At 44.6% G+C, this 12,463-nt stretch overlaps 1 protein-coding gene across 1 annotated transcript; it reads right to left on the bottom strand.

The window, feature by feature from the left end:
* Positions 1-5,195: 5,195 nt before the first annotated feature.
* LOC102717680 (phenylalanine ammonia-lyase) lies at positions 5,196-9,178 on the bottom strand. The gene is made up of 2 exons (XM_006647479.3): positions 8,673-9,178; positions 5,196-7,242 (listed from the first exon to the last, which is right to left on the bottom strand). The coding sequence occupies exons 1-2, from the start codon at positions 9,035-9,037 to the stop codon at positions 5,502-5,504; spliced, it is 2,106 nt and encodes a 701-aa protein (XP_006647542.3). The 5' UTR covers positions 9,038-9,178; the 3' UTR covers positions 5,196-5,501.
* Between the last annotated feature and the right edge of the window lie 3,285 nt (positions 9,179-12,463).

Below are 12,463 nucleotides of genomic sequence, written 5' to 3' on the forward strand. Positions count from 1 at the left end.
TGCGGAAGAAAATTGATTGACGGTGCCAAGTAAACGCAAAAGGAGATAGCAACTCACAACATCTGCTGTCATCACCATCATTTCGATCATTTCGCTTATTTAAAAACGGCTTATTAGTCACCAACAAAGCTAAAATATCTATATGCATGCCTATACAGATTAAAATAAATATTGTTACTATAACACTATTGACTTTTTGACAAATATTCGATCATTCATCTTATTAATTTCTATTGAAAATATAGGAAAATATAATATACAAAATAAACCCGATCATAATAAAATAAATAATAATTATAGGTTTTCTAATAATATAAATGGTCAAACATGCGATAAAAGAATCAACGGCATCATCTATTAGAACACGAAATGAGTAAACTATAAGGAAAAAGGCATAAAATAAATTCCACCATTAAGTTTCAAAATTTGCGTAATTATAAGCGAAACTACGGCAGCATACGTGCCTAGATCACGTAGCAGAAGACCTTTCAGACATCCCTATTTTTCTCCGATTGCGACATCACGAACGTACGTGCGTAGACATGGAACCATTAAAACCGTTGAGCCGGCAGGTGAATTGGCCGGACAGCACACTACTTCCAGCCTGACGAATTCGGCACATTTCCATCGTACCGATCCTGCATTTGTTGTTGCTTTTTTTTTTCTTTCAGATCAACGGAATCATTTCCTGGCAGCAGAAAGACACACCACACAGGTCCCCGAATTCCGTTGATCCGTCCGGTTATCACCATCAATTTTTGCCTTTTGCTAGGGCGTTGAGATGAGAAAGCGACGCCGAGGCTACCCTGATCGATTGCAATTACGATTGTCTGGTAGATCGATCAGGGGGTATATATATGTATATACCACGTACCTTCTTCACTAGTATCACTGCATTGCATGTGTTTGGAGGACGTCTTCAGACGCAAGACAACTTGTAAAGTGGTCACTTGATCTCCACACACCAACTATTCTCTCTAGCTAGCTTGTACCTATTGCATTTTATTCGGTCAATCATTACCTGGCATGCTGAGAGAGAGAGAGAGAGATGAACAGGGTTCAGATGAGATCATGAGGACTAGTTGGTAATTTAGGTGTTAAAAGAGCTAGGAAAGTGGGTTAGAATAAGTGTTTCTGGTCAAATTGTCTCACTCACTCAAAACTCTCTAATTAAACAAAGATGAGGTTGAGCTGGAATTTGGTGCAAGGAAAGACTTCCTGCAGAAATTCATCTGTGAACCTTATCTTATTCTGAAGCTTTGGTGGGAAGAGAGGGCATGCACGCATATGGTTGGACTGGACTGAACAATGTGTTGGCTACTAGTTACCTTAAGCTGATAGTGGAGTAGTAGTTGGAACCAACTTTCAATTCTAGCTAAGCAATAACAATCAAAACCTTTGGGTCAACCAGAGCTCCCCCTAAAAAAAAACTCACAGAGCTCCCTGTCTCGTTCTCACCTACCCCACCAGAGGCAGAGAGGTGCACTTCATCTAATCCTAACCGGTCCTCCCTGTGAAGTGGCTCATGGCATAGACCAAGGTTAGCAGTTGTTGTTTGGTAGATGAAAGGAACACATGCCTTAACTGGTTCTGCTTAGCCATCTGAGGAAGCAAACCCAAGCAGCAGCAACCTTGTGATCCAAAGCTAGGAGATTTAAAGCTTTCCTTTTGCTTTGTTCAGATTGATTTCAGCTGGGCTCTTTTCTCATAAACATAACCGAATGCAAGAATGCACCTTTTTTCTTTTCTGTCCTATGCTGTGAATTTGTTCTTGCATGGTTGGGGATTTTGAATCCAGCCTTGCTGAGAGATCAAGGAATATGATGCATGTTTGCTAACGAGATGGTCGGTTAGTTGCATACTTGCATATGGCAACCAACTAAGGGCACATGGTGTACCTAACTAAAATATGTTCACCATGATACCTATCACTACTTGCTGCAACCAGAGTCGTACATCTCTTGACACCATTTTTTTTTCTCTCTAGAAAGTCTCTGTACTATCCAACGGATGCTCACAAATTCTCATAATAAAGATTTCCACGCACAGTGAAATCTCAGTTTGACAAAATGTTAGTGATGAACTGTATAGTCATTACAGGCTGAAGTTTAGTCATTAGTTCCTGTATCCGATTAGATGTTTACCCGGGAAATTTCATTTCCGTAGCCAGAAGGACATGGATGAAGTAGTGGCAATGTGGCATGCCACTCATATAACCCACTCATTGTCCAATGCTCACAAGCTGCAATAGTCTAATGTTCATTCATTTGTCAGGTACATAAACAAATGACATGTGTACATGTTCTAGCGACTTAAACGGGGCCGTGCAGCGAATCGATCGTCTCCGGTCCTTTTTACACTCGTCATTTCTCTTTTAATTAGGTGTTACGTTTTGGTCACAATAGGAATCCTATGGATGGAGAGCACATGGTTCTCTTCAGTTGTTTTTCTCTTGTTTCTTTCTTTCAGTTGCAATGATAGATAGAAACATGGGGCCTCTAGATAAACGCTTCTTCCTACATCAAACCATGAGCTGTCCTCATTGAGTTTTTGTCTACTATATGCACCTTCCATCCATTAGGAACTCTCACTCATGAAGTGAGAGAGGATAAGAATAATCACCAGCACCAAGTCGGCCACTGACCTAGACTTTGACAGGCTAATTACTGGCCTGCTCACACATACACAAGTGCAGTCTACTCATCCCAACTCAAAATACAAGTATTTCTAAATACTTTTTTACAGTAATTAACTCAACTAAGGAAATAAATAAAATTAAACGGCGGAAGTGATTGTTTTAACTTGAAATTAAGTAGGTGATGGTTCACGGTTGTAACTAGTTGACATGAGGGGATAAGTGGAGAAAATAACTACTCCCTCTGGTTTTTTATTTTTTTATAATACAGTACAACGCAGACGCTCACAATGCACGCACACTCTCTCTAAGAACGCACGCACACAAACCCCCCATGAGCACCTCCGAAGACTGGCCGACAAATCCTAGAGAACCCCGAAGTCACCACGTGCGCCTCGTTATCGACGGGCACGTCGTCTCCCACTGAAAGCACGAAGCCGTTAGAAAATCCTGGAAAATTTGCTCCAATAAGGAGTAGAACCCATGACCTCAGATGCTACTGAGGCCTTCAGTTTTTTATTGGTTGTAGTTTGGATCTACGTCCGACCATTCGTCCTTTTCAAAAATTTTGTACAAATGTATAAAATTATAAGTCATGTTTAAAATATTTTTAGTAATAAATCAAATCATAAAAAATAATTAATAATTATGTAATTTGTTTGATAAGACAAATGATCAAACACAAAATTAGAAGCCAACGGCATAAAAAACAGAGAGTATATTTTGGGATAAATTTGTACTCTAGAAATAGCTACGTTTTATGATGGACGGAGTATTTTGCAAGTTGAAGCCTTCAAACGTGTTTACCATATGATGGTTATGATTAATTATGTTTACTGATGCTGGAACTGTCTGCCTCAAGACCTGGCCGGACTACAGCGAATAGGTCAAGCATCATTTGTCTGTTAAATGACAGCTTCTTTCAGTCAGATCACTGACTCGCTCTTCTAATTGTTTGCAAGCAACCTTCGTGGTTGGCAGGCACATAGTTTAACATTTCTGCTGTTTTTTTTTGGAGTTGAAACAGGATGAGTCCTATTGTGGATTTGTGGGGACATGTGTATCCGGTGCAAATTAAAAACTTCTTTGAATCTGGAAGATTGGTAGTACAGCACTGTCTTGGAAGAATGGTCTTACTAGCACAATCTTGAATACAATCTTTTCGATCATATCAGGATCCAAAAACATGACTATTCCTATGCTTATCCAATTGATTTTATGACAAAAAACAAACAACCAAATTCAAAGCTGATGGAACTGTAAGGGCAACGTTGGTGACGTGGCGCACGCTTATTGGTCCTCCCAATCTAGTGGAAATTTTCTTACCTAACCCCTGATATATACTGGGGTGACGCTGATGAAAATTAGGGTGACGGACAAACGATATATTTATAAACGAAAACTATTTTATAAGTAGAAATATTAAATACATGTTTTTAACTATCTAAAATTCAATGCTAAAAAATAAACTACGATAAAAAGATATCAAAATCTACTCTAAATTTATAGTTAAAAAAATCCAATTTTGAGTTATAAGTAAAACGGAAAGATGGAACCGAATGATTCAAGAAACCAATATTGTAAGTGATGTTTACCTCATGTCACCATTTTTGTTTTGGTCAGTTGGCACCATTTTGTATCTTTTGGTGTGGGGTAGCCACCGTGGTAGGTGAGCTGCAAAGCTTTCGAACTCTTGTTAGGTAGCCATACCGATCAACCTGTCCCTGATTTTCTCGCTGTAGTTTTCTGATTAATAAATCTGCTAGCTCGATCCAAAGCAGCGATAAACTGACGGATCAGAACAACAGAGAATAGCTTGCAATGACGGTGAAACATTTGTAACAGATCAGCACAACAGCAGAACTGTGCGAGTGGCAAGTAGCCTTCTAACTGCACCTAACTTCGATCCGGCCTCGGCCTGGCTTCTGCTTGAGGAAGCTACCTGCAGCTGGCTCGATCCAGTTCAGCAACAGTTACAGAATGAACATTAGGTCATCACTTACACATCAGTGGAATTAAAAATGTAGGTCAGGTAGGGGCAGTTGATCTGTCTGATTGAGCTCTAGTTCTTTTAACCAAAGCGGGAGCTATGCTAATTCAATTACAGCAAAAGCAAAGCATTCGCGAAAACGAGTTGCACAGTAACAGCTAGAGGAAGAATCGAACTTAATTTTCAGGTCAAGAATAGAGAAAAATGACCACCTAATAATTTGGTCCTCCTGTTGGCATTAGCAGTTTAGCGACCTAATTCAGTGACCCCACTAGCACACCAACAGATAGCAATGATGAACAGAAAAAGGGGAGCAAATCATGCCCAGTCAAGTTGCAAGTTTGGTTACAGGCCAAGAGCGAAACTTCAAAGCGATCTGGACTGACATCGAAACTCATGAGGCCGCGCCTTTGTCAAGCTTTGGTCCCAAACGGTAGGTTGGTGGCAACGCCCATTGATTTGTGCTCGCCCGCTGCCTACTAGCAATGATCAAGCAGATCGCCATGCCAACTCAATTTTGCAAGGACAAAAGAAAGTGATGCGGTGAGCTGAAGGCAAAAACTTGATGCACAGTTAAGCTGAAGACATTTGTATTATAGGATCAAAACATTTCTATCACCAGTTCACAACTTTTAAGGATGGAATCGAGTAGCAATACTTCACCCCAAAATACAACTTTAACGGCAATATCTTAGAAAAGCTGCGAGCTTTGGCCGCCATGGCTGGCAAGGCTGAGCAGAGCAGCTACACAAAGAACACGGAGATCCACGCAATGAACGAAGAAAATACAGGGTTGGTTCTGAAGGTACACGAAGCGGTTGTTTTCTTTTATTTTTAGTCTCCTCTCCTCCTGGATGGTGTATGGCAATGGCGGGCTTAGTTGATGGGCAGGGGCTCGCCGTTCCACTCCTTGAGGCACTCGAGCATGGGGTCGATGAGCTTGCCCTGGCTGATGCCGAGGAAAACCTTGTTGCACTCCTCGCCGGGGGACTTGAGCTTCTCGCCGGTGAGGAATACGCAGCCGAGCTCCTCGCGGACGAAGCGGTAGAGCGGGAACGACCGGCTGTCGACGATCCGGTTGGCGACGGGGGCGGTGCCGTTGGCGACGGCCACGCGGGCGGCCTCGATCTCCCGGGGCAGCGCCGAGCGGAGCTCCTCCTCGAACTTGGTGATCTTGGAGAACACGGAGGCCTCCGGCTCGGCGTCGCCGCTGGTCAGGGCGTGCTCGACGAGCACGGCGCGGAGCTTCTGCATCAGCGGGTAGTTGGCGCTGCACGGGTCGTCGGCGTAGCTGAACACGGCCTCGCGGTCGATGGCGGTGATGAGGTTCTTCTCGCTGAAGCGGGCGCTGGAGAGGTCGCCGGTGGGGTTCATGGTCAACACCTTCTTGGCCACCTGGGTGACGCAGTTCTTCACTGAGGTCTTGATGTTCTCCTCGAGGTGGCGCAGGTCGACGGCCTGGCACAGGGCGACGATGTAGGTGGAGGTCATCAGCTTGAGGATGTCCACAGCCTCCAGGGTCTTCCTGGCCGAGACGAGACCCAGCGAGTTCACGTCCTGGTTGTGCTGCTCAGCGCTCTGGACATGGTTGGTGATCGGGTTGGCGAGGTACTGGAGCTCAGAGCAGTAGGAGGCCATGGCGATCTCGGTGCCCTTGAACCCGTAGTCCAAGCTCGGGTTGCGGCTGCCGGCCAGGTTGGAGGTCAGCCCGTTGTTGTAGAACTCGTTCACCAGCTCGGAGAACTGCGCGAACATGAGCTTCCCGATGTTGGCAATGGCGAGGCGGGCGTTGTCCATGGACACACCGATGGGCGTGCCCTGGAAGTTGCCGCCGTGGAGCGCCTTGCCGCGGTGGACGTCGATCACCGGGTTGTCGTTGACGGAGTTGACCTCGCGTTCGATGGACTTGGTGGCGGCGCGGATGACCTCGATCTGGGGGCCCAGCCACTGCGGCGACGTGCGGAGCGCGTACCTGTCCTGCTTCGGCTTCAGCAGCGGGTCCATCTCGTTCACCTTCTTGGCGTGGCTCATGAACGAGCTGCCGGCGAGGATGTGCTCCATGATGGCGGCGGCCTCGATCGACCCCGGGTGGTGCTTCAGCTTGTGGGTCAGGTGGTCGGTGTACTCCGGCTTGCCGTTCATCACCTCGCAGAACACGGCGGACAGCACCTCGGAGAGGACGGACAGGATGTTGGCGTCGAACATCACGGTGGCCGCCAGCGCGGACCCCACGGACGTGCCATTGACGATGGCGAGACCCTCCTTGGGGTTCAGCGTGAAGAACCCGCCCTCGATGCCGGCGAGCTTGAACGCCTCGGCGGCGTCCACCTTCCTGCCGTCGGGGGCGATGGCCTGCGCGTTGGGGCGGCCCGTGATGAGGCCGGCGATGTAGGACAGCGGCACCAGGTCACCGGACGCGGTGATCGTCCCGCGGAGCGGCAGGCACGGGGTCACGCCGGTGTTGAGCAGCTTGGTGATCGCCTCGAGGATCTCGAACCGGATGCCCGAGTACCCCTGAAGGAGCGTGTTGATGCGCACCAGCATGGCCGCCCTCACCGTCTCCGCCGGCAGCGTGTGCCCGTCGGAGCCGGTGCCGAAGATTCCGGCGTTCAGATGCCTGCACCACGCACATGGTCAGACCCGGTCCCGGACACGACAGCTTAGCCATGAAACAACGATCGACGTGGATCCAGTCACTTTGATGGGCACACAGACCGTTAATTAACTGCCTAGTTGCAGCCCAGGAAACAACGACAAATTGGGACAAAGTTAACTCTTGTCCTCTGTAACAACTCGCATCGGGATTTGGACAAATTGACAACAGTACTCGAGTCACTCGCGTGTATCGTGCTCCCCGCGAACTGGCATGCGCGAGGCGTGCCACGAGCACGACTAGATCTACTCGAGAACGAGTCCTATGTGATCCTAAAAAATAAAAATATCCCGGTATCCAACCATTCTCCCACCCAGCTTTCAGTTTCAGTAGATAGGGAAAAAATCCATATACTTAGCATTTATTCGATTATTCCCACGTATACAACCCCGTGTGAATATTAAATACAGATATACCTTACTTTATTATACTACATCTCTGTTATGACTTTTTTTCCCAACCAGGACATGTCTATCCAAGTGTTGTGAAACTCGTACGTGCCGACTTGTCAGTCGTCACCCATCCTAAATTTATATTATTCTTAGTATATTTTTTTCTCTCCAAAAGAAAAAAACAAAGATGTTTATACTTTTTTTTCTCTAGCATACCAACAAAAGTGGGTCACTCCCTGACCGTGTCACCGAGCGCACGCACAGGAGGAGCGTGACCTGTTTCTCTGCCCGCGCACGCAGATGGCGTGCAATGGCGACGCCGACGACGCACCCACCGCCGCGGTGGCCGGAAAACGACGCCCTACCGGACGCCTCGCCCAAACCGCCGTGCGTGCGTGCGTGCGTGCGTGGGTGTGTGTGTGCACCGGCCGTTGCCACCGGCGCCGGCATGCGCCGGCCGGCCGGTGAGATCTGGGTGTGTGTTTTTTTTTTAAAAAAATCCTTTTCTTTTTTTTTTCTATACTGTGCCGATGTACACATGGGACAAGTATTTCGAGCTGTTACGGAGGGCTGAACTAAACGGCTTGGACGTGCTGTACTTGGCTATGCTAGCGGAAAATTTCGATGACAGGTTGTAGTACATTTATGTGCTTCCGTTTTTAGCATTTGCAATACAGACTAGCAACAGGCCATGAATCTCAGGACGGCCAAGAGAAAAAGGCACATCACTTTTTCTTTCTTTCATTTTTTTTCGACACATGCAATTTTTTATGTTGATGCTACTTTGGCTGGAGGATGGGCCCCACGCGTGAGGTGAGAGCGTCTATCTATGGGCGAAGTAGTAGTGGTGCAGTGGTACAATAAGAAATCCATGAAACTCCCGGTAAACGCGGGGGATCAACGAAGCGATTGAGATCTAAATGCAAATCTACAGGAGTGATTAGCAAAGGCAGTAAAGATGTGGGGGAAATGATTAGGGGGTGATTTTTTTTATTTTTTTACCTGAGGAGCTCGACCTGGAGGGCCGGGCCGTCCTTGGTGCGGCGGTGGGAGGTGCCGCCGAAGCCGGTGGTGACGCCGTAGATGTCGCCGCCGTGGGCGATGCAGTTGAGGATCCACTCGCTGCTGGCCTTGACGCGGGGGCGGGCCTCCTCGTCGAGCTCGACGGCGACGCCGGCGGCGTCCTTGGCCTGGGCGACGGCGGCCACCTGGCCGACGCGGAGGGTGGCGCCCTGGATCTTGACGAGCGGCTCGCGGAACTGCGCCACCATGCGCTTCACCTCGTCGAGGTGGCTGCCGGTCATCTCGGCCGCCGCCGCGCCCCAGTTGAGCGGGTCCTCCTTGTTGATCGGCCCGTTGCCCGCCATTGCTACGGTGGTGGTGGTGGTGCGCAACGGGGACCGGAGGAGGAGGAGGAGGGAGAGGATCTGATACCGAAGAAGAGCAGGAGAAGGTGGTGAGCTCTTCTTGGAGGGAAATGGAGGCGGAGGGGGCGCTTAAATAGTGGCGAGGTGAGAGGGGTGGGCGGGTGTTGGTAGGTAAGGCCTTTTCCCCTCTCTCTCTTCTTGCCTAGTGGGTTGGTTGGTGACTCGTATGGTGGATCTAATAGAAAAAAAGAGATATAACGTCCATCCTACTTCACTCTTGTGCTCCAGGGAGAATGGTTTTTTATGTGCACTTGAACATCACCGCACTATCATATTTGGACAGAAATAATGAAAGGCTCTTTTTAAAACACAGAAATTTTCTAACAGTGTGATTGTTGGCTTTCTAAAAGAAAAAAATGTCTTATTTATATATACAAAATAAATTAGTAAAAACTTTTATATGCGTTTTTTAGCGATCTAAAAGCAAAGGGTGGAAAATAAATTACGACGAAAAATATCCAAAGTAAATTTTAAATTTAAGATTGAAAATTTAAGTATAAGTAAAAACGAAAAGATGAGGGTATCAATTTATATATGGATAGAGCTATTTCTGGCGATATAAATCTTGCTTCGGACCTCGAACAAGGATCATGACTCGTCGACTTCTAATACTGAAACCACCATTGTGCTTTAGAGTAGTCTAAATAATCGGATGGAAATTTTAGAGTTGTCTAAGTAAACCGATGGAAATTTGAGAGCCTTTTTGAACGGGAATGCACGTCTCTTTAAAAAAAAACAGAAAAAACTTGTGGTGCTCATTTGCCTATGTTTGCTTTTGGTTACTTTTAAGAATGTTTCTTTCCCCAATGTTTTTTTCCCTTGTTCTGGTGATCATCATGCAGTAGTAGCCAGTAGGAAAGTGAAGGAGGGACAAATCTCACCAACCCTGAAAAGGAAAACCAGGCTGCTCTCGAGTGGAAACCGGAGTTGTTGGCTCGACAATTATTGCGTGTGCATCTCTGCCCAAAAATAAAAACTGACAGAGAAGTGAAGAAAGGAACGTCCGCTCTCCGCACCGCACTCAGCAAGACATGCGATTTATTCACGTCAGTGCAAGGTCACAGCACATAGATATAGATAGATATAGATAGATTGATAAGCCTCTCTCTAAGGCCTTGATTAGTTCCTAAATTTTTTTTAAAAAACATAACATCGAATTTTTAGACACCTAAATAAAACATTAAACATAGATAAATCAAAAAACTAATTGCACAGTTATGAAAGAAATCTTGAGACGAATCTTTTGAGCCTAATTAGTCCATGATAAGCCATAAGTGCTACAGTAACCAACACGTGCTAATGACGGATTAATTAGACACAAAAGATTCGTCTCGCGGTTTCTAGGCTAGCTGTGAAATTCGTTTTTTCATCTGTGTCCGAAAACTCTTTCCGACATCCGATCAAACGTTCGATGTGATGTTTTTGCCAAAAAATTTTAGCAACTAAACACCACCTAAGAAAATAAAAACAAAATAGGGATGGATGGATGGATTGGTATACAGCTGGAAGAGATGATGCCTCATCATCAGACATTTTATGACTCCTTAGCTTGGATATTGTTTTGTTCCATGTTTGTTGACTAATGTCAGCCACCGCACGGCTCAACTGTCAGAATGGCAATCGGGATTTATATCCAGCCGTGTGAAAGGAGAAGAACAAAAAAAATGGTGGAGCTCCAGATGCCAGCAATTGTAACCAGGATGATCATGGATCAGAAGCAGTGTATTGCATTTCTATGTGATAATTAAATAATAATGTGCTTTTTAAGGAATGTGGGGAGTCAAATATAGAGGTAAAAGTGAAATAAAACTTATGTTATGTCTTAGGTCGCAACTCAAATAAAACTAAAATTTATTTTTATAGTTACAGAAGAAACGGATGTGGAGATAAATCTAAGCCATAGATTTTTGTCGGTTTCTAAGTTCGTCTATCATGGTAAATATCCTTTCAATGAGATATATACCGACAAATAGCAACTTTAAAAGGGTAACGACGTATACATGTTATAAAGAGGTAACGATATACGTTTAGATACGGTCAAGGTATTTGTAGAGGATTTGTTTGGTTCGGTTTGGGGTAAGCTTCTGAGCCAACCACGTTGACTCATGAATGAAAGAAAAAGGAGTAAAACACGTTTTCTACTAGAGTTGGTGTTGATATATATTGTGATATTAACCTAGGCTAAAATTCTAGACGCATCTCAAAGAAGGGCAAGATTCTAATTTAAGTTATGGAATTGTGGATTCTTGTTGGTTTTGAAATTGTTAGCCAGGGTGAATTGTATTTTGAAGATATAACAACATACAATTGTTCAGAAGGTATTGGTCGGGGAATTATATGGCTAGTTTAAGAGTAACCTTCTAAGCAAACCTTGTGGACATATATTTTTTTCCTAAAGAAACCTGTGTTTTTTAAGTCTGTGTGGAGTTATAGAGGTAGAGTTATGTACCGGACTACCGGTTATCATAAAATTTAAATTATGATTTCAGCCACAACTCAAATAAAACTATACTTCATTTTCATAGTTACAAAACAAATGGATGTGGAGATAACTAAAAATAACATATTTTTGTTGATTTTAAGCCTTCCCTATCCCGGTAATATCCTTTCAATGAGAGTACGACACACAGACAAACAACAGCTTAAAGGGGTAAATGTATATGCCTGTCATAAAGAGATAATGACATATGTGTGGATACACTCTAGTTATTGGTAGAGGATTTGTTTGGCTTGGCCCGGGGGGTAAGTTTTTGAGTCAACCATGTGGACTCATTGATGAAAGAGAAGGGAGTAACACACGTTTTCTACCATAGTTGGTGTTGATACATTGTGATATTGACCTAGGCTTGCATCTCAAAGAAGGGAAAGATTCTAATTGTAGAGTTACTGTATAAAAGTAATGGATTCTTGTTGGCTTTGAAATCGTTAACCAGGGTGAAATGTATTTTGAATGAGAAAATCTAAAAAATGTCATTGACAAACATCTAACTCTAAGAAATGCCATTGACGAATGTGAGTTCTAAGAAATATCATCGTACAAACAAATGTGTCTGAGAAATGTCATCGCCGTTAGGGTTCCGTCCATTTCCACCGTTAAAAACATTGTTCATACTATACCACTAAATGGAAAAAAAATTGACGGAACCCTAACGACGATGGCATTTTTAGACAAATTCGTTTGTACGATGACATTTATTAGAACTCACACTCGTTGATGGCATTTCTTAGAATTAAGTGTTTGTCAATGACATTTGTTAGATTTTCTCATTTTGAATATATAACAACATGTGATTTCTCTTAGAAGGTATTGATTGAGAAATTATATGGGTAGTTTCAGTCTTTCATGGTAACCTTCCAAGCTAACTT

Source organism: Oryza brachyantha, chromosome 2, assembly GCF_000231095.2.
Source record: "Oryza brachyantha chromosome 2, ObraRS2, whole genome shotgun sequence".
Lineage (NCBI taxonomy): Eukaryota > Viridiplantae > Streptophyta > Magnoliopsida > Poales > Poaceae > Oryza > Oryza brachyantha.